General features: G+C 42.3%; 1 protein-coding gene across 1 annotated transcript in view; it reads left to right on the top strand.

The window, feature by feature from the left end:
- Positions 1-1,642: 1,642 nt before the first annotated feature.
- The window catches only part of KCNMB2 (potassium calcium-activated channel subfamily M regulatory beta subunit 2), a 40,611-nt gene continuing 19,862 nt past the window's right edge, over positions 1,643-22,391 (top strand). The window contains exons 1-2 of the mRNA XM_081329998.1: positions 1,643-1,713; positions 16,713-16,883. Of these exons, the coding sequence (XP_081186124.1) occupies positions 1,658-1,713; positions 16,713-16,883 (227 nt within the window). The 5' untranslated portion in view covers positions 1,643-1,657. The remainder of the gene's footprint in view (positions 1,714-16,712; positions 16,884-22,391) is intronic.

The following is a 22,391-nucleotide window of genomic DNA, read 5'->3' as shown; positions in this document are numbered from 1 at the left end:
CAGGTTCATTTTTCAGAAAGGTCAATTCAAGAGTAGGTTTGTGTGCTGCCTTCTTCTCCCAACTGAATGACCTTGGGGCAGCATCTGAGGGAGATACAGCAGTGATTTTTGTTTTTCCCCAAGCATCCCCCCTCCCCAGAGTTCATTTCAGACTGTCACCGCATAGTAGCAAAGCACAAGCAAGTGTAACATGGCAGCTGACACCCATTTTCAGTATTCTGCTAAGAGAAAAGGCATTTCTTTTTGAACTTATCTATAGCAGCAGACTTTCGAAATTCGGCCCAAGGCCAGATGCAGTTAAGCTGAAGGCATCTGTTCCTCTGGCTTGTCCTCTCCGCTCCACTCATTTAAGAAGGTTTGCATCTCAGGCATAAATTCTTGCATTCATCTCTCACCCTCTCAGGCAAATGCTTAATACAAATTGCTTCATCCAACTGACCCTCCTATAACTCTCAGATATTTTTAGCTTAAAATTAAGTAGATGAAAGGGTACCAAAATCTGCACTGAACTTTAAAGGATAGCCTTTTTTGTGAGAGTTTGCAGGGAGGCAGGAAAGAAAGACAATGTCAATGTAAGGAGTGGAGTGAAAGAGGGCGTCCCTTTTTATGACCCTGTAATGCCTTAATTTGGGGTAGAGACAGGGTGACTGGATGAAACTGAGCATTTACTGGCTGAATGCTCTTCCTGACACCCCACAGAGTTCACAGCAGATTTTTTTTTCTTTGTCTCCTAGGAAAGACACATATGCAGCTACCTAGGATTGAACTCTCAACTTTCCAAGTGGGAGGCAAGCATCTTCACCACTAGGCTACCATGCCACTCAAATAAATAAATAAATAAATATAGTCCAGTGCATGTAGAATATAGTAAATTGAGGAAGGCTAAGTTGGGGAATAACTGAAAAGGGGGAAAAAGCATTTACCTAATGTCAACAAATCTCTTTGGTAGTCATGGTGTCACAGATCAAGTTGCTATGGGATCCATGTCACACTCAATCACACACACAGAGAGAGACACACACACACACATATGTGCACACACACTCACACAGAAACAGCTGCAGAAACACCAGTCGGAAATCTACCTGGAAGGTGGACTTTCACCTCTATTTTAATTTAACTGCCAGTTTGGTTAGAGATGAGTTCATACAGCTTCAGCCCATCATCATTGTTGGATATCTCATGGATGCTTAAAGCAAATGGCCAAAGAAAGGTTCATATCAACAACCATCAGGGACTAGAAATGGATAGGAAACTTAGTTAATTATGAGTGGATTTCCTTTGAAGAAAGAACCCACATATTTTAGAAGGCAACACAGGGAGATTTTCTTAGCTCCGACAGAAAGGGAGAGGGAAACAGGAGGAAAAAGAAATTAAGAAAGATGAGCAGGAAATAATGTCAACCAAACCTCCTGGAAGGGAAGGGAAAGGTCATTGTCTTGTTTTGCATATCACCTGGAATCATCTAAAAGACACTCTCTGTGGAGCAGAGCCTGCAAGGCAATCAAAATTTGGCACTTGGATCTGTTAGATGTGATGTGGCCCAGCAGGTTTTCAGCGTACAGTAAATGAAGTTTCTCCATTTTCTCCTAGGCCCTGCCATCTTTCCTCCAGGACCTCGACGGTAAGGAGAGGCAGTGGAGACCAATCCTCTAAGATGTTCATTTGGACCAGTGGCCGGACCTCCACGTCATACAGGCATGATGAGAGAAGGTACGTGGCGTCCACACTGCGTTAGGCATGTGCTGGGCCTCTTGTGCAACAAGTTTGACATGCTGACTCTTCTTTGAGCTAAAATTGTGAAAGAGCCATCACAACATGACTGATAGTTTATAACTATGGCATTATTGGTAACCAGGAATGATAGGAGAGGGAATTCTATCCTATTGCCTTACCTTTCTCCAGTCTCTCCACGGACCATCGTGAACAGATAAGAATTTCTATAATAATTACAGATACGACTGCAATTGAGCCCATATTTTCTGTTGCTAAATGAGACATTTGTGGAGTGAGTTTTGGCCCATTTTACGATTTTTCTTGCCAGAGTTTGTTAAGTGAAACCCTGCCATCATTAAGCTGGTCACAGGGTTGTTAAATGAATCTGGCTTCTGACTTTGCTCGTCAGAAGATGACCACATGAACCCAGGACACGAGAATCGTCATAAGCATGAACCAGTTGCCAAGCGTCAGAATTTCGATCATGTGACCATAGGGATGCTGCAATGGTTGTAAGTGTGAAATATGGTCATAAGTCCCCTTTTTCAGTGCCATTGTAACTTCAAATGGTCATTAAACGAACAGTTGCAAGTAAAGCTCTAGCAGTATCAGAGGTGGGGGGAGGATGAAGAATGATTGTGAAAGACGTACAAAGCCAAACACACAAACCGTGTTTCCTTATCAAAAAGTTCCACATTGGCTTAAAATATGACATGATATAATATAATTATCATGCTATTTAATGTCATATGAAATTGGGGGCCCAAATTGGGGGCCCAAATATGACAAAAGTTCCACATTGGCTTAAAATATGACATGATATAATATAATTATTATCATGCTATTTAATGTCATATGAAATTGGGGACCCAAACTCCATTCATCTCCCATGATTGTTGGAATTTCTGGCAGTTATAATTCACAGAGTCTACAGATCACCAGGTTAGGAGAAATTTATTCTAATTTTTCTCTGCTCACTTCCAGCTCCTCCATCAATCGCAGACGGTCCCCAGGTTAAAAACAAGATCTGTCCCTAAATATGCCTTTAAGCTGAATTTTATGCAAGTGCGGAACTTGTGAACGGGGACTGCCTGTTACTAAAAACAGCAGATGGCGTTCGCCTTCTTGCAGCAGACAAGATATTAAAGCAAATCAATGTTTTCATGAACCACTGAAAGCAAGCTACATGCAGATAGTCCTCAATTTGCAACCGTTCATTTAACGACTGTTCAAAGTTGCAACGGCACTGAAAAAAAGTGACTCGTGACCCTTTTTCACACTAACAACCGTTGCAGCATCCCCATGGTCATGTAACCAAAATTCAGAAGCTGGGCAAGTGACTCATAGTTACGATGGTTGCAGTGTCCCAGGGGTCATGTGATCGCCTTTTTTGACCCTCTGACTAGCAAAGTCAATAGGGAAGACAGATTCACTTAATAACCATGTTACTAACTTAAGAACTGCAATAATAATAATAATAATAATAATAATAATAATAATAATAATAATAATAATAATAATAATAATAATAATAATAATAAAAATAATAATAATAATAATAATAAAAATAATAATAGAATAGAGCTGGAAGGGACCTTGGAGGTCTTCTAGTCCAGCCCTCTGCTTAAGACACCATCTCAGACAAGTGATTGCTAACCTTTTCTTAAAGATCTCCAGTGATGGAGCACCCACAATTTCTGGGGGCAAGCTGTTCCATTGATTGATTGTCCTCACTGTCAGGAAGTTTCTCCTTAAATCCAGGTTGCTTCTCTCCTTGATCAGTTTCCATCCATTGTTTCTTGTCCTTCCCTCTGGTACTCTGGTGAGCAACCTGATCCCTTCTGCCTTGTGGCAGCCCTTCAAATGCTGAAACGCTGCTATCATGTCTTCCCTATTTCTTCTTTTCTTTAGACTAGCCAAACCCAAGTGTGTGGCAAAAAAAAAAAAGCAGTCGTAAAACAGGGCAAAACTCACTTAGCAGGTGTCTCACTTAGGACAGAACCTTTGGGCTCAATCGTAAATCAAGGGCTACCTGTATTAAAAACATGTAGCTTCAGAGATTCATGAAAGCATGGCATGTCTCAGTGGTCTATCGGTTCAAGAAATTTTTAATAGTAGGCAGCCCATTTGTAAGTACAAGTTGTCTGTAAGTTAGACATTCCAAGGACTGCTGTAATTGGAACTTCCCTGTGGAATGTGGAGGTAAAGTGGGAATATGCTTTTGTCGTGCTGCATTTTAACTAGGAAAATACATACTGGGGGGGTCGGGGGGGAGAATCAGGAAATGTACAAAAGCCAACCACTGGATCTAAGGTACAATGCTCCTTGTTCCAGGTATCCTGGGCCATTAAAAATAAATATTGTTTCTGTGATGTTGATTCTTCCTACATAGAAACACACTGGGCTTTTGTTGTTGTTGTTAGCTGTGATTTAGCCTCCAGAGTGCATGGCTGAATTTCAGTAACATATTTGCAATGAGGGCCAACAAAGATGCATTTTAAATAAGGAGTACTCCTTGATACAATCATTTATGTTCTCCGCCAACAACACAGCATTATCTACATGCAAATATACATGCATGTTAATGTCCCCAATCAGCATATCTCTAATGTCACTGCATTCATCTATCGGTAAATATATGAAACAAACGAGGATGCCTCACCTATTTATGTGATGCTTCTCTGCCGCGTTGAAATCCGTAGTGAGTTGTTTTTCCTCATGCATGCTCAGTGCATATTTAGAGTGGAACAACATAGAAATCTCAGTGATAAATAAATAATAAATGAAGCAAATGCTTTATTTCCACTATAAATTACCGTTCTAGCTTCAGCAACCATCGTTCACTTCCATAATCATGGAAAGCATTCCAGAATTGACACCTATTCTCTTTATCATAAGATTCAACAAACATATAATAAATTTCTTTCTCGTATTTATACATATCTCAGTAACCTGAAGAATCTGGTCTGTACAATCCCATGGCCCGAAGGTGCAGTGCCCTTCCCAAAATTTCCTCACCATTTACACCCTTTCAATCAAAATTCTATCAAATATTTTCCCATTTAACAAACTAACCCCCACCCACTCTAATTACCTTCTCTTCCTTGTCCTTTTTCTCAATCCAAGGTGGCATGGATGCCATGTCCCTAAACGTGTTAAACAAGGCACACAGCCATGAACAAACCACAGCCCCATTTTAACCTTTGTCCAATTACATCATCTACACCTGCAGCCTTTTAATTTTTCAACAATTTGACACTGTAAACATTACTTTCCCGTCATCCTTTTTTTTTTCTCAACACTAACATTCTTGACATATGCTTGGACCTGGGATCCATTCAAGTAATTTTGTTTGCAAGTCTGAACATCATGTTTGTGGTGCACATGTTGTGCTTGACATATCTGGTCAGAAGAAGCAGGCCATTGCTATTTAGTTTTCCCAATCCATGTCTCCTAAAAGGGAAACATCAACTGGTACACCAAAGGCTGTTTGAAGCTGTCAGGTTATGTAATTCACCTTCTAAATGCTACAAAGGGCCCAAGAGAGAAAATTAACTTAAAGGAAGCCACTCTTGGACATGCCTTGTTCTTTTGTTATTGTTCAATAGGCACAGAACACCATCAGATAATTTTTATGCACAGGATGATATTTCCACCCAAGACCACAAGGATTTTCTTTTTCTTTTCTTTTCTCCCCAAATCCATAATCTGATCTGGATATATATAAGGTTGGAAGTTGTTGTATTATATGGGACTCACACTTGGCATTCCTCTTGCCACATTTATCTACTGTATGCTCGTTTTCCGAACATAAAACAATAGCAGTTCCTTCCTTCTTATCCTATCATCAATTGATTTCTCACACACACAACATAAAATGCAAAATGGAAGACAACCGGAATGCTGCAATAACCAGAAAAAGTCCAAGCTTTTAAACCTCCAAAAAAATCAAGTGTACCTTCCATTTGGAAAGACAGATACTGCAGGGTGGGTGAGCCTTAACAGCCTCAGAGATGATAATCTTGTTAATTTTATCCAATCATTTTTTACTGCATTTTATTTTATTTATTTATTTATTTTAATCCCATTTATATCCCGCCCTTCTCCGAAGACTCAGGGCGGCTTACAATTTGAAGCACAAATCAATGTGCTTTAGCAATAGCAATTGCATAGCAGAACAACAACAGGAGGGGGGTTGTATTGTTTACATAACAATACCTAATTATACTTAGTGTGTTTGGGTTCTCAGAAAAGTACATTTTTCACTCTGGGAGTTTACCAGAGTTTAAGTAGCTTTCTATTCCTGCTGGAATTGTTTCAATAAGCTACTGAGAACTTACATGATCCTTCACAGTGAACTCTGGTGGTTCAGCCTGTAGAGGAGACTTAGGAAGACAGATATACAGTAATGCCCTTCTGTGAGTATATACATAACTACCTGAGAGAGGAATTCGCTGCTCTCTGATGTATCAATAGCTACATAGCTGGATGCTTTAGGAAAGGACAAGAGAACAAATACTCAGAGACAGTCTGTCCCTGGGTCCTGAAAACTAATGGTCTTTCTGAGATAACCTATCAACAGGCTTCTCAGTAGAGACTTTCTATTAAGCATAAACTTTCTACTAAGTTTGGCTTTCTAGAATCAAATTAAACATCCACAGACTCCAGTTAGCCTCTTAACATGTAGCGCAGGTCCTCAGTCGCCTTACTGCCTGGGGCTCCTACAATTTATTTGTTTGATTTAATCTTTTATTTGTTACCTTTCTTCTGTCCATTTCATGCCTCATAGCCTCCTGTGGAAATGACATGGCCGTCCTTTTCAATTAGCCATCTTATTTCTCAATCGTCCATGTGAATCACATTTGTGTTCTGGTGGGATTATTGACTGATTGCGCCATGCCCATTTTATGTCTGCAGAGCGACACAAGTGATGTTGCATGATGGGCTAATGTTCCAGAACAGCATGACAATTGCTGCCATTCCTGCCTGCTTTCATTTGGTAACAACGCATCTACCGATAGCAAGCCATTACAGTTAAATACAATTTGATAAATAGTCAGAGAGCCATGGGGCACTTACTTATTTTGTTCACATTTCCTCTCCTAAGGGAATGAAGATGGTGTCATAGATACGGCTATAAACTGGGGGGAGGGGTTATGTTGTTGTTGTCCTATATTTTGGGGAGAGGGAAATAAAGGAATGAGATAGATTGATTATGAATTTCATTTCAAGCTGGGGAAAGGTTAGCGAGTTTTTCAAGAGTCGGTTCATTTATTGCACGCATTCCAGTAAATCCTTAGCAGTGAAGTGGAATAATGCTTGTGGATTTTCTGCAAGTAATGGAAGAAGCAGTGTAGTGAAAAGTTATGAGCACAGGAATAAAATAACAATAATACACATCAAGCTAGATAAAAGCTACCAGTACTTACTTGAAAATGAATTAAGCCAATCTATTTATTTTGAAGTGTTGATGCTCAAACTGGAGGCTGGTATGACAGCATGTCTAAATATATGCAGGCTTGTTTTTCTGAATACATTGGATCAGGCTGTATAGCCACACAGAGACATGAGCAAAACATTTGCTTTCATGTTTTCAAACAATACACACAGGTACACATGGGAAGTGTACACAGTGTACATAGTGCACTGATTCTCAACTCTGGCAAGTTGAAGATGTATAGACTTCAAATCCCAGAAATTCTGGGAGTTGAAGTCTACACATCTTCAAATTGCTAAGGTTAAGAAACACCAGTGTAGAGATTGCTTTGAAATATGGCCAGAGTATTTTGAGCATGAAGCAGTTCTTCAGCAGAAGCATCTTTGCGTTATGACAGAGTTACACCTTCACAATAACATGGAGATCCTGTCCAAAAACTCCATCTGTGTACCATCCTCCCTTTCTCTCTCTGATATATTAGTCAGCACATCGTGTCTATCCATAATATCACACATTTACCTCTTCCTCCTTTTATCTACTCCACTGCGTGTTACTGGCTACCATTAGTGAGGGGAAAAGAAATCAGAGCTCACTCCACACAGCCACTGAGTTCCAAATTATGGAGAAGAAGAAAAGAGAAGCAGAGATGAAGTTGTCCTCATCTCGGCAAACCCCACCAGGATCTCCAGACAAGAAGCATAGCCAGGAATGCTAGCTCTATCTTTATTGTACGGTTATACAGGTAGTCCTCGACTTACGACCCGCAACTGAGCCCAAAATTTATGTTGCGAAGTGAGACATTTGTTAAGGGAGTTTTTGTCCCATTTTACAACCTTTCCTGCCACAGTCGCTGAGTGAATCAGTGCACTTGTTAAATTAGTAACGTGGCTGTTAAGTGAACCTGGCTTCCCCCATTGACTTTGCTTGTCAGAAGGCTGGAAAAGGTGAGTCGGTTTCCAAGCGTCTGAATTTTGATCAGGTGACCCCGGGGATGCTGTAACGGTTGCAAATGTGAAAAACGGTCCCAAGTCACTTTTTTTTCAGTGATGTTGCAACTTTGGACGGTCACTAAACAATCTGTGGTAAGTCGAGGACTACCTGTAGTAACAGAATCTTGCAAGACTGAAAGTATTTTTTTCAGAGAGTAAAAAGAAAGGTCTCCTTTGAACTGTTTCCCATGCCCTCCTTTCCTTCAATGGGCCAAGACATCTTGTACTTGCAGATGTCCAGCCTGTGGCTCTCCCTTCTGCTTCTCAGGGCCATTGCCACATACATTATAAACCATACGATGTTTTTTCAGGAGGCAATTGGACTGCCTTGTTTTTTCTCTGAAGTCGTTTGCTTCTCATCCAAGAAGCTTCTTCAGCTCTGACCGGATGGTGGGGAAACAAACACGGAAGGATTCATACTCCTTGCAGACAGCTGGTCATTTGCATTCTTTTGGAGAGTTGTTGAGGCTAAAAGGATGCAAATGACCAGCTGTCTGCAAGGAGTATAAATCCTTTCACTCCCCACCATCCAGTCAGAGCTGAAGAAGCTTCTTGGATGAGAAGCAAAACGTCTTCAAAGTAAAAACAAGGGAAGTCCAGTTGCCTCCTGAAAAAGCACCTTTGGGACAACCATGACCCAGATGACTGAGAATCTCCCCAGACGTACATTACAAACCCCTTATTTGTTCCACTTAATTCTAAACTTGTGTCTCAGCAGAAAACCAGAATTGAGTGGTGGAGTTGAGATTCAACCTAACACTTCAGCTTAATAAACAATCCAACTGTCCAGGTAGGGCCGGGCCTTAACACCCCTCCCACCGTGTTCCTTTTCTATATATGCAAACATATGATTTTTTTAAAAAGGAAACCAGGAAGCTGTCCTGCTACAAAGCAAAGCACAACCACTTGGCATTCTTGTTATTGGCAGCACATCCTTGGAACAGCCATTTTCCCCTTCTGGTACGTTGATGTTCCCAGGCTCACCCTGGGAACCATTTTGTAAGTAAACAACTGTCCCGTCTTATCAAAATTCCAAATGTGTCCCTAACTCCTCCAAAATTGCTTATCTGTACAATATGTGCTGATGGGAAAATATAAAACTCACTAGAGTAGATGGAGCAGAAAATATGTGTCTGCTCATGTCCTGCCCTTACATACCATAAAAATATTTGAATGTGGGATTTCTCAGACATAGTGTAACTCATGCTGTAACTCATTTGAGAGAGAGAGAGAGAAAGAGATGATAGATACTAATAGAAGAGAATATCTATAGCTCAGGACTGGATCGTGGGGTCCTTGGTGCCCTCTGAGCCTGGTTGTTTGCTTACAGATGTTTTATTATCCAATTAGATACCATCGTGCATACAAATGAGTTTGAATTTGCTTCCTATTTATATATAGTAGCTTTCCTTGCCAGTTTTGGGGAGGTTGTGGTTTTCTCCTTGGAGGCTCCTTGATAACGTGTTGTTTTTGTGCCTCGTTGTCTAGTGTGATATTTATTTGTCTGAATGTTGGTGGGGAAGATGTCTTCTAGTTTTTTGTTTCCTTCCTAGGTTTTATATTTATATGTCTCTTTCGAATGGTGTATAACTGTGTCTATTGATGAGTGATTTATCTAAACACATTAGAACACTCTTGTATTGTATATGTAAACATTCTTTCAATGGAAGTGTATATATGTTAACAAGTACAAATATTAGGGCATCGTCAAAGTATATAAGTAAAGCCGCTTGACAGGAATACACGCGGGAACTTTGACAGCTGTCAAAGTTCCCCGCACTGCGCAGGCGCCTCCACTGACAGCTCGCGGCTGTCAAACTCCGGACCGTGAAGAAGCCTGAGCTGTCAAAGCGTCCACCGCACAGCGCAGGCGCAACCACTGACAGCTCGCGGCTGTCAAAACACCACACCACGCGAAAGCCGGAGCTGTCAGAAGAAGACGACGCTGATTGGTCCCCGTCTGACACGGCGCCAAAACAAACACTTCTGATTGGTCCTCGCGACCAGCTGCCGGCTATAAAAGCCGAACAAGTCATTCAATGTTGTCTTGCTCTAAATAAACTTGTTGTTAACTAGCCTGTCGTCCCGAGCGGTCCTTTGGCTACTTCACTGGCGACGAAGGTGGGATCGCTCCGGAGCTGAAGTCACGGCCGAGGAAGAGAGTTCCCGGCAAGAGCTGACACGGAAGTTTTAACTTCCATCGGAGCAACCCAGGACCGGACGACATGGCAAACTTCGGCCGTGTGAGGGAGTTTGATACCCGCCATCCCGAGAGATGGCAATCACACCTCGGCCAAGTTGAAGGATTTCTCCTCGTCAGTAAAATCACTGACGACCGAGCAAAGGCCGCCGCCCTGCTGTACATCAGCGGGCCCCCGGTGTACGACGCAGCCGTCGGGCTGTTCAGCCCAGTGCCCATCACGGAAGTCTCCTACGCGGACCTGGTGGACCAGCTGAACAAGTACTACATGCCGGCTCGCTCGGAACTGTACTGGCGGGTGCAATTCGCACAAAAGAAACAACGGCAGGACGAGCCCGCCAACGAGTTCATCGCCGGGGTCAGACACGCCGCGCGGAACTGCTGCTTCCCCGACCTGGAAGACCGCATCAGAGACCAGGTGGTGATCGGTCTGAGGGACGAGAAGCTACAAAAAAAACTGACGTCCAAACCCGACATGAATCTGGCTGAGCTGACCAGGGAGATCATGGCATACGAACACAGCCACAAAAAGAAGCCGACGAACACGACCCCAGAGACCCCGGCGACCGTCTACCAGGAAAGCGCAACTTTCAGCGACAGCGGAGAGTCGGTAGATTTCACCGATGGAGAAGCCCTACAGCGCAGGATGGAGCACCGACAGCCGAGGAGGGGCAAAACGTCGGACCGCCGAGGATTCAGGGACCCTCCACCGCCACCCCCGCGTTACGTGCAACGAGCCGCCTGTGCCAGCTGCGGGGGCAACCATGCCCGAGGAAGCTGCCGCTTTAGGAACGCAAAATGCCACAACTGCGGGAAGACTGGCCACATCAAGCCGGTGTGCCGCAGCAAGGGCCGGGACAACGTCAATGAGGTGGAGGCAAACCCCCCAGGTAGGCCGGCTGCCCAGGCCAACAGGGAAACCCCACCAGGCAACCGGGTTGAGACAATCGATAGGGTAAACTGCATAAGTTCCAAGGTTAAGGTCTGGGTCAGAATTCAGGGGGTGCCTTGCCACATGGAGGTGGATTCAGGGTCAGCGGTCTCCTTAATTTCGCTAACAACCTATCAGGAGATCTGTCAGAAAGGCCGAAGACAAATTCCCCTGAAACAAACTCAGGTTCACCTTGCAGACTTCCAGAAAACCCCTATTCCGTTGGAAGGGAAAGCCAAGGTCCTTGTACAGTATAAGGGGTTCAAAGGTCCCCTGGAGGTTTTAGTTACGCCAGGGAACCGTACCAACTTGATAGGGCTTAACTGGTTCACTCCACTAGGCATCGCCTTATCAGGGGTTAATACCATTCAAACACCCAGCCTGGAAGCCGTTTGCGAAAAGTACGCCGACGTTTTCGATGGCACTTTAGGGAAATATACAGGTTCCCCCATTTCCCTGCAATTAAATCCAGCAATCCAACCAATTAAAATAAGAGCTAGGAGGGTACCCTTTGCCCTCAAAGAAAAAATTGAAAACGAGCTTGACCGACTCGTGAGTCTAGGGGTGCTTGAGCCAACAGATGGGGGAACCTGGGAGACCCCTATTGTCACCCCAATCAAACCTAATGGCGAAGTGAGAGTATGCGCTGACTATAAGGCGACAGTCAACCTAGCCCTCAGCCCCCATGCTTACCCGGTGCCAGCGGTAAGGGACGTATTTGCTTCCATCCGCTCTGGCACCATTTTCGCCAAGCTTGACCTCACGCAGGCGTATTTACAACTGCCTGTCACAGACGACACCGCGGAAGCGCAAACTATTGTCACCCACCGCGGTGCTTTTAAAGTTAAGAGGCTTCAATTCGGCATATCTGCAGCCCCGGGTATCTTCCAGGGTATCATGGAAAAGACCCTGAAGGGAATACCCGGGGTCTGCCCCTATTTCGACGATGTTCTCATCGCCGGAGAAAATGAAGCTAGTTTAGCTGACAGGTTGTCAGCTGTGCTGAGCCGGCTCAGAGAAGCCGGTCTCAAACTTAAGCGGGAAAAGTGCTCCATTGGAGTCACTTCTACAGAATTCCTAGGGTATAAAATCGATAGCCAGGGCATCCACCCCACCTCTGAGAAACTAAGGGCTATTCAAACCGCACCCAGCCCTAGGAATAAGCAAGAGCTTCAATCCTTTTTGGGACTGTTAAACTTTTACCATGCTTTCATTCCCCACAAAGCCACTATTGCAGAGCCTCTCCATAGGCTCCTTGACAAGGGTACAACTTGGTCCTGGACCAAGGAACATGAAAATAGTTTCCAATCGTTAAAAAAGATTATCTGTCAAAGCTCAACCATCACCCTTTTCAGAGAAGACACCCCAATATGCATCGCTTGCGATGCCTCTCCCTACGGAATTGGGGCAGTCTTAAGTCACCTATTCAAGGATGGCACACAAAGACCCATAGCCTTCTATTCTCGCACTCTGACCAAAGCTGAAAGAAACTATGCACAAATTGACAGGGAAGCCCTAGCGATAGTAGCAGGGGTCAAAAAATTTCATGATTATCTGTATGGAAGACCATTTACGATATTTACAGATCACAAACCCCTGCTAGGCATATTTACTTGGAATAAAATTACACCACAAATTCTCTCTCCGAGAATCTTAGGATGGTCAACGTTCTTAGCAGCCTATTCTTATCAACTAATACATAAACCAGGTAAGGAATTGGGACATGCTGACTGCCTCAGCAGACTGCCCATACAAACCAGGGACTCAGATCCAGCCCCAGCCAGCCAAATTTTAGCAATCTCTCAACTTCCTGAATGCCCCCTGACTGCAAACATTATAGCTAATAATTCAGCAAAAGATAAAATACTTGCCAGAGTCCTCAAATGGGCCACAACAGGGTGGCCAGCTCAAAACCCACAACCCAAATTCCAACCTTATTATAATAGGAAAAACGAGATTTCAACACATAGAGGATGCCTGCTATGGGGAAATAGGGTCATCATACCAGAGGAAAACATAGACCAAACATTACACATTTTACATGAAGGGCACCCTGGAATTGTAAAAATGAAAGCAATGGCTAGAAGTTACGTGTGGTGGCCTAGCATAGATAAACAAATTGAAAAGTATGTGGGTGGGTGTTATACCTGTCAGGAGACCAGGAATGAACCCCCCCAGGCCCCGATCCATAAATGGGAGACTACAAGGAACCCTTGGTCACGTATACATATAGATTTTGCAGGGCCTATCCAGGGCCAAAGTTTCTTAATAGCAGTGGACAGCTATTCCAAGTGGCTGGAAGTCACGCCCCTTAGGAAAACAACGTCCGCAGCCACTATTCAAGCCTTACGGAAAATATTCGCAACACACGGCCTACCTGACACCATAGTTTCCGACAATGGACCTCAATTCACCTCTCGTGAATTTCAGATCTTCGCTACGAGGAATTGTATTAGGCTGGTCACGTCGGCGCCGTTCCACCCATCGTCGAACGGAATGGCAGAAATTATGGTACGATCCACGAAAGAAGCGTTAAAAAAATTCGTTAAAGGGAACTGGCAGAGGCAACTCAGCCAGTTCCTCTTAGCACAACACACAACGCCATGCTCCACAACCGGCAAATCACCAGCGGAATTAAGATGGGGAAGGAGGCTAATAACACGTCTCGACAGACTGCACCCCGACACATACCCAGAAGAACCACAACACCCCCACCCCGGCCGCACACTTAACCCTGGGCAACTAATATGGGCAAGATCATACACAGATAAAAACAAGTGGGTCCAAGGGACTGTAATAAAACAAACAGGGCCCATCTCATACCGTATAGCTACGCAGGCACAGGGCAACATACGCCGCCATATTGACCAGCTCAGACCCAGACAACCACCACACAATGCTGAGCAACCAACCAGTGCCGACGTACAACCCCCACCGGAAATGCTGCCTATCCCAAACCAGGAAGTTGAACATCAAAATGAAGAACTAGACCCAGACCACCCACCGCCCCTTCGCCGATCAACCAGGAATCGGAAACCACCCACCTATCTAAAAGACTATCAGTGGGCAGGTTCAAACATCCAAGAGGAAAGAAACGCACCAGGGGAGGGGTAAGGGGTGTATTGTATATGTAAACATTCTTTCAATGGAAGTGTATATATGTTAACAAGTACAAATATTAGGGCATCGTCAAAGTATATAAGTAAAGCCGCTTGACAGGAATACACGCGGGAACTTTGACAGCTGTCAAAGTTCCCCGCACTGCGCAGGCGCCTCCACTGACAGCTCGCGGCTGTCAAACTCCGGACCGTGAAGAAGCCTGAGCTGTCAAAGCGTCCACCGCACAGCGCAGGCGCAACCACTGACAGCTCGCGGCTGTCAAAACACCACACCACGCGAAAGCCGGAGCTGTCAGAAGAAGACGACGCTGATTGGTCCCCGTCTGACACGGCGCCAAAACAAACACTTCTGATTGGTCCTCGCGACCAGCTGCCGGCTATAAAAGCCGAACAAGTCATTCAATGTTGTCTTGCTCTAAATAAACTTGTTGTTAACTAGCCTGTCGTCCCGAGCGGTCCTTTGGCTACTTCAACTCTGATCAAGATATTACCAAGGGGGGAAAAACCACTGCCTAACTGAAACTGGCAGAATAGCTACTGCATATAAACAGGCAGCAAACCCCATACTCACCTGCATTGATGATATTACCTAGTTGGATAATGAAATGTCTGCAAGTAAACAACCAAGATCAGAAAGCACCAAGAACTCCTTAAATACATAGATAATAGATAGACCATCATTTTTAGGTTAACACAAACCCAGAACACCATGAAATAAGCTAGAAATAAGTTGGCACCAAAGATGTTGATCAAGTGATCACACTAGGGATGGCCACCAGCGTGAGGAAATATCTCTGAAAAGGAGAACAAAAAAAAGATGTTTGTACTAAATTAAAGACCTTAATGCAGATGGACAGACTACAAAATACTATATACTGTTAAAAATGCTATAATAAATGTGTGGGAATGGCCAGTTTTTTGGCCTCCCAACCTTCAGCTTTCCCAAATGTTTCTTATCGGCCTCTACATGAATTACAGTGATGAGCACACTCTCCTGGTTCGCACAGGATGGCATGTGGGAGGTTTGGGAAATGCTATGATAGAGCTTTCACATATATCTTTTAGTATCTTGTTTTTGTAATGATCTCATAGGCACCTGAGTAGTTCTCACTACGTATCCAATTATCACTATGTATCCTATTTTTTGAGATTGATGGGGTTTATGTAATGTTGTTTTTGGTATTCAGAAAAAGGAGGTGAATAAAAGTTCAGCGGGCAGTTGCTCAGGGCTTTTTTGGAGAGACGAGGCTGCCTGGCTGGTTCAGAGCATCTCTATCGACCCGGGTCTGAATTCTTTTCCCTACAAAATGCCATAATATTATAAAATATAAAGTCTATTCAGATCGCCCTTGATACATGGTTGTAATGGACTCTGCCTATTTCAGTCACAAGGCATGACAGTCATTAAGCGAGGAGACCACATGATTACCTCGCTTAACAATCTCCAACCCTGTTGTCTCTGATGCAGTTGTTTAAAAATCACATTAAGCAGAGGATGGGGTACCTCAGGGTTGGGGGATGCCCTGGGAGGCCTAGCACAGGCCCAGCTCTGCCTGCCCTGGGCCTCCCAAGGTCTTCCCTACTCCCTGAGACACCTCATGCTCCACTTCCCTTGCCTCAGGGTCCCACAAGCCCTTGGGCCTGCTTCCTACCCCTTGGGTCCCCACACCCTCCTCCTCATCCCCCACCAAGCATCTCAACAGGTCGTAAGTCAAGGGCTACCTGTAAAACAGTAATCGTTTTAGAACTCAAATGTAGAATTTTAGAAGTTGGTAGAATAACAGATCACATTTTTCACAGGAAATATTAACCTCTATGCCTAAATCAGCCTATTGTCCTCCTCTCTGGGTCAATTAAGTGTCCAGAATATCTTGAAGGGCAAGCCCTAAGAACTCTAAATTGTTGAAATGCCACCAGGAAGTAAAGCAGGGAATGACACATCTTTGACTATTCTTTCTTCAGTCACATCACACATTTTTCTGGGGATTCCAAAAAATTCCTCTGGTGTGAATGATTTAAGATTCATTTCATCTCTTGCAAAAAGCTCCTTGCTAGAACTTGAAAAACAGAGGCAAGAAGGGGAAAGAGGCGCTTTGAAATCATTCCGCCAATGAAAGCCTTTCGTGTGTTTTGGATGCCGGTGATTATTTTTTTCCCCTACCAGGTCCTAGCGAAAATCTTTAGAAAACATCCAATGCGGTAATCTTAAAGCTGTGATGTCCCCTGAGGCAGGCCCTGGAAACGGAGCAAACAGTCCTTTTAGAGGGTTTATTGATTAAAGTGTGAACTCCACATAAGAATGTATTGTTTTCAACCTCAGAAATATTTACCAAAAAATCAGGGATCATGATCTACTGGACAAAAGGAAAACAGTCACCGCTCTCAAAGCAGGAGAGGACCGGGCCATATTCCTGGGACTGGCCATGATGGTGTGCTCCATTATGATGTACTTCCTCCTGGGCATCACCCTGCTGAGATCATACATGCAAAGGTAAATTCTTTGTGTTTCTTCTGATAGCATTCTAAGATCTAAAATATAGAACATAAAACATACTGTAGAATAATGAGCTTGGAGGTCTTCTAGTCCAACCCTCTGCTCCAGCAGGAGATTGTTCAGACAAATGGTTGTCCACTCTCTTTTTTGAAAGCCTCCAGTAATGGAGCACCCATAACTTCTGAAGGCAAGCTGTTCGATTGGTTGATTGGTCTCACTATTAGGAAATTTCTCCTTAGTTCTAGGTTGCTTCTCTAGTTTGATCCCCTCGTCTTTGTAGGAGCCCCTCAAATATTGGAATAGCGCTATCACATCACCCCCTAGTCCTTCTTTTCATTAGACTAGACATACCCAATTCCTGTAATCATTCTTTGTATGTTTTACCCTCCAGTCCCCTAATCATTTTTGTTGCTCTTCTCTGCACTCTTTCCAGAATCTTTCCAGACATACAAGAGGCAAATGTGAAGTTTGGCCTTAGACTACATCAGCCTTCCATAGCCTGATGCCTGTGCAATGTGTTAGGATGATGGACCCTATTATTCTCCACCAATGTGACCATGCTGATATAAATTTCTAGGAACTGTATTGCCAATATTTCTGGAGAGCTGCAGAAATTGGGAAAGGGTGAACTAACAAATGGGAAAGGAAGGTGCAAGAAACATCTGTTCATTTAATTATTCAATTTGCTTTCATTATTCAAATCCTAATACCTTCCAGTATTAATATCTGTGTATTTACATGATTCACATTAGATATATTTCTTTCTTCATTTGCTTACTTGTTTGTCCATTTCTTCTCTAGGGCTGCCCACTCATTCACAAGTTGCTTTCATATATTTTTTTTTCAATGTGTATGAAAGGTCAAGAATTGGAATTGATTTTTACAGCCGTCTTCAGGCAGTCATCATTCTACTTCTTGAAAATGCTGTAGATGCTACATGGTTCTCCATTTTTTTATTTGTCTGCTTTCAGAATAGCCTTAAAAGAATGTCCTTAAAGCCCAGAGAAAAGTATATAGAACAGGGGAAAAAAATCTTTTTTTAAGTTTCCCCTAAGCTTCAAACCAGCAACCTTCTAAATATGTACAAAGCAAATGTTATAACCATTATGTTATTGTAACATTGCTAGTAAAATAACACAATAACAGAGTTGGAAGGGACCTTGGAAGTCTTCTAGGCCAACCCCCTGTCCAGGCAGAAAACCTTACCATTTCTGTCTTTAAAAACTTCCAGTGTTGGAACATTCACAACTTCTGGAGGCAATTTGTTCCACTGATTAATTGTTCTAGCTGTCAGGAAGTTTCTGCTTAGTTCTAGGTTGCTTCTTTCCTTGATTAGTTTCCATCCGTTGCTTCTTCTCCAGGGTAACCACTCACATGGTTGAGGGAGTATTCTTTTGTGAAGTAGCCACAACTGTGTGACTAGACTTTCACAAAGTACAGCACATCAATCGGAAAGGAAAGAGTACATAAAAACACAGGAGAAAAATGTATCCAAAGATCTCAATTGCAATGAGAGGAGGTGAATAAAGAGTTTCTGGTCCATCCAGATGATGGGACAAATAGGCAATGCAGATAAGATCTCACAGTCTCAAGTATTTTTTGCATAGCTCTAACAAAGCAAAAATTAATCAGAACTAACTGAGACTTATCAAACACTTGTTGTACCACTAATTCCAACTTTTAGATTGGCATAGTGACATACTTGTCAAAAGCGTCTATAAGCTCCAGTCATGGTTCAGAATGCATTAGGGCAAACTTTATGTCTAAATGTGGTCTTCTAAGTTTCTTAGGTCACAGAGCCTTGGTGGAGCAGTGGGCTAATGCCTCCTTAAGTAACACCAGCTGCCTGCAATTAGTGCAGGTTCGCATCCCACCAGGCTCAAGGTTGACTCAGCCTTCCATCCTTCCCAGGTAGGTAAAATGAGGACCCAGATTGTTGGGGGCAATTAAGCTGATTTTGTAATAATGCCGCTTGGGGTGTGTGTGTGAAAGCCCTAATAAGCAGGCATATACATAGAATGAAGGCTACTGCTAAGCTTGTAAGCCGCCCTGAGTCTTCAGAGAAGGGCGGGATATAAATGGAATTAAAATAAAAAAATAAAATAAAATAAAACATTCAACTTCTGATAACTGTAAAGACATATGCTTGACTTCTCTTCAATGATAACCTCTAATATTTCCAAGGACATTAACGATCTGTCACCTTTTCCATCATCTTCCCCTTCCTGTGGTTCCCTCAACCTTTACCAAACTTAGTCAAAGTCTCACAACAAATTGTAGCTGTGTTTTTCTTAATGTACTAATCACATAACACAACAGGGTCACAACAAGAGAGCTTATCTGCACTGTCTACATGTCCTGTTGACTTGAGACCTTTTTAAAACTCTGAGAGGCAATATGTGTATCTGCTCCCTACTTCATTTTTCTCATTGCCTCTTCAGGCACTATATATTTCTTTCTATTTGAAAAACAATGCTAAGGATATACAGTATATGCTCATCTTAAAAACCATCCATATTTTCATCGGAATGAACTGAGCACAATGTTGAAACTGCTAACCTTAAAACTGGAAGGTGTAGGAGTTCTAAAAATAGCCACGTTTTTCATGTTTCATAAATTGATTTAAAGAAAGCTTAGACATAATGACAGTGCATTCTTTGCTGGCTAATCAACATATTAGATAAAAATAGAAAGTTCTCCAGGGGACTAAATTCTGGAACCTTCTACCTCTCTTTTTTTTCTGTATTGCTTAAAGAATTACTGCTAGTCCTCGACTTACAATAGTTCATTTAGTGACCGTTCAAAGTTACAACGGCAGTGAAAAAAGTGACTTATGACTGTTTTTCACACTTACAATCCCCATGGTCACATGATTAAAATTCAGACACTTGGCAACTGCTCTATATTTGTGACGGTTGCAATGACCCGGAGTCATATGATCTCCTCTTGTGACTTTCTGACAAGCAGAGTCAATGGGGCAGCCAGATTCACTTAACAACCGTGTTACTAACTTAACAACTGCAGTGATTCACTTAACAACTGTGGCAAGAAAGGTCGCAAAATGGGACAAAACTCATTTTATAAATGTTTCACTTAGCAACATAAAATTTGGTCTCAACTGTAGTCGTAACTCAAGGACTACCTGTACAGAACTGGGAAGTTTGCATATTGTCCTGTGATTTATTTATTTTTAATGTAGGTCCTGGTATTGTCCCAATTTTGCTTCATTCTGGTTATTTCACATGATTTGTCCTTCATCTGCTTGTCTTAGCAACAAATTCAATATGAGACTATCAAAGGATAATTTTCTTGGAAGAAATTCTTCACTGTTCTATGAAGAGAAGCTATTACTGATGGCCAGTGCAGGGTGGTGGATGTATTTGTAATCAAAAATAGATCACTCGTTCTCCTTCACAGTTAGAAATAGGCGGAGTTACACAGATAGAAAAACAGAGCAGCCTCTGGGAAAAAAAAACCTCAGTCGATTCTTTGTCATCAAAATGTTGTAAATTGCCCTCAAATGCTATGCATTATCTTAGCGCCATCTCCTTCACCTCGGTTATCTATGAAGTTCATGAAATATTTACATTCTAAGGAAAAAGCCATTTCCACACAAAAGCATCCTTACTAAAGTTCCCTGACTCAAAGCCCCAGTCAAGTCCTGACAAGAAACCAAATAAGTTTACAATTTTATATAAGCAGAGGAACACTACTCCAATTCAATTTGAAATCATCTTGATATAATATCATATGCTTCCACCCTGAACTTGTCTCTTTCATTTTAGCCTGCGCTCATTTTTATTTCCATCTGAGAAAATTGATTTATGCCTTGGTGGCGTTGATCTCTTGGGCGACTATGTGATATTTTTTTCATGTGAGGACTTTTTTTTTTTTGCTTCTTCCTCACACATTTTTTTGAAGCAGTTACAGTATGCATCTCACAAGCAAAAGTGATAATGGAAGAAGGTGATTCCTTGCCTCACAAAACAAGGCTTGGTTTTTTGCAGAATTTTATTAACAGGATCTAATTTGTAAATATATAGATCCGAATCTCACCACAAGAACCATTTCAAACGTCTTCAGATTTTTTACCAGAGTTCGCCTGTGACTTCACCATCTCCTTTTCTTTGAAATGACTCATAATCCATATCAAAATATAAAACACAACAGGACTGTATTGGTTTTGATAGGGGGGGGTTAGGGGAAAATTGATACAGGTAGTCCTTGACTTACAACCACAACTTTCCATTGCTAAGCAAGACATTTGTTAAGTGAGTTTTACCTTGCCACAGCTGTTAAGTGAATCACTGCAATTGTTAAGTTAATAACACAGTTGTTAAGTGAATCTGGCTTCCCCCATTGAATTTGCTTGTCAGAAAGTCACATGACCTTGGGATACTGCAACCATTATAAATATGAGCCAGTTGCCAAGCATCCAGATTTTGATCACATGGGGATGCTGCAATGGTCAGAAGTATGAAAAACGGTCATCATAAGTCACCTTTTTTTAAGTGCTGTTGTAACTTTGAAAGGTCACTAAATGAATGGTTGTTAAGTCAAAGGTTACCTGTAGTGGGGGTTTTTTAATGGCTGTTTTGGACCACTCTTCAACATCCTTTCAAAGTTCCATTTATGGATAGATGTAGGACAAGAGCAGGTAAAGCTGAAGGGCTGAGTTAAGCGCATCAGCAGCTTAGAATAATTATGTTGCCATAAGCGCTCCCAGTCAAACCCCTCCTGAATTCCATTGACCCTTATCTGGTGCCAATTTATTTGTTGAATTTTAGTTAACTAGATTCTTGTGTACAGTCTTGAATAAATCTTCTATGCTGCAATCTGACAGATGGTCCCGATTCTTTGTGCCGAACATTCATCCTGTCAACTAAAGTTCAACACTAAATTGCCACCAGATTCGGGTCAAGAGAATTCACATTAGACTTGGACCGCTTGTGGCAACATAATAATTCTAAACTGATGACATGCTTAACTCCACCCCCCACCCCCCCAGCTCTGCCTGCTCATCTCCTAACAACTTTATTTTAAAAAGGCAATCATTCTGTTAAAAAAAAGCACAAACAGTGCCTAATACTAGCTGGTGAAATTCCTTGCAATTTTTCTTTGGAAGAATGCTGATTGCAATTTCACACCAGTTTTCCTCACTAAGAAAGCCCCAGAAATTAATTAAATTTAATTAATCACACTAAAATGGTCACATTATTCAAATTTGCACTATTCAAAGCGATGTTTCTATGGAAAACATGTATTTCGTTCCAGCTCAGTGGAAATAGGCAATGAAAATTTTAAACATAATTTTATAGGTACATTAATGAAGTATTAACAATAAATAATAATAAAAAATATACTTGTAATTTAAATTTATGGTTAACAAAGAGACAGAGCTGTTAGAGAAAGAAACATTAAAAACAAAAATATTCTATCATAGAGTCAAGTGTTCCACCTCCCATCCTGTTTTAGTATGGCTCCGACCACACTGCCTGCGCTTTC

Source organism: Vipera berus, assembly GCF_964194415.1.
Source record: "Vipera berus genome assembly, chromosome: 5".
Classification (NCBI taxonomy): domain Eukaryota; kingdom Metazoa; phylum Chordata; class Lepidosauria; order Squamata; family Viperidae; genus Vipera; species Vipera berus.
The sequence above is the reverse complement of the archived record's forward strand: the minus strand, read 5'-3'. Positions and strand labels throughout refer to the sequence as shown.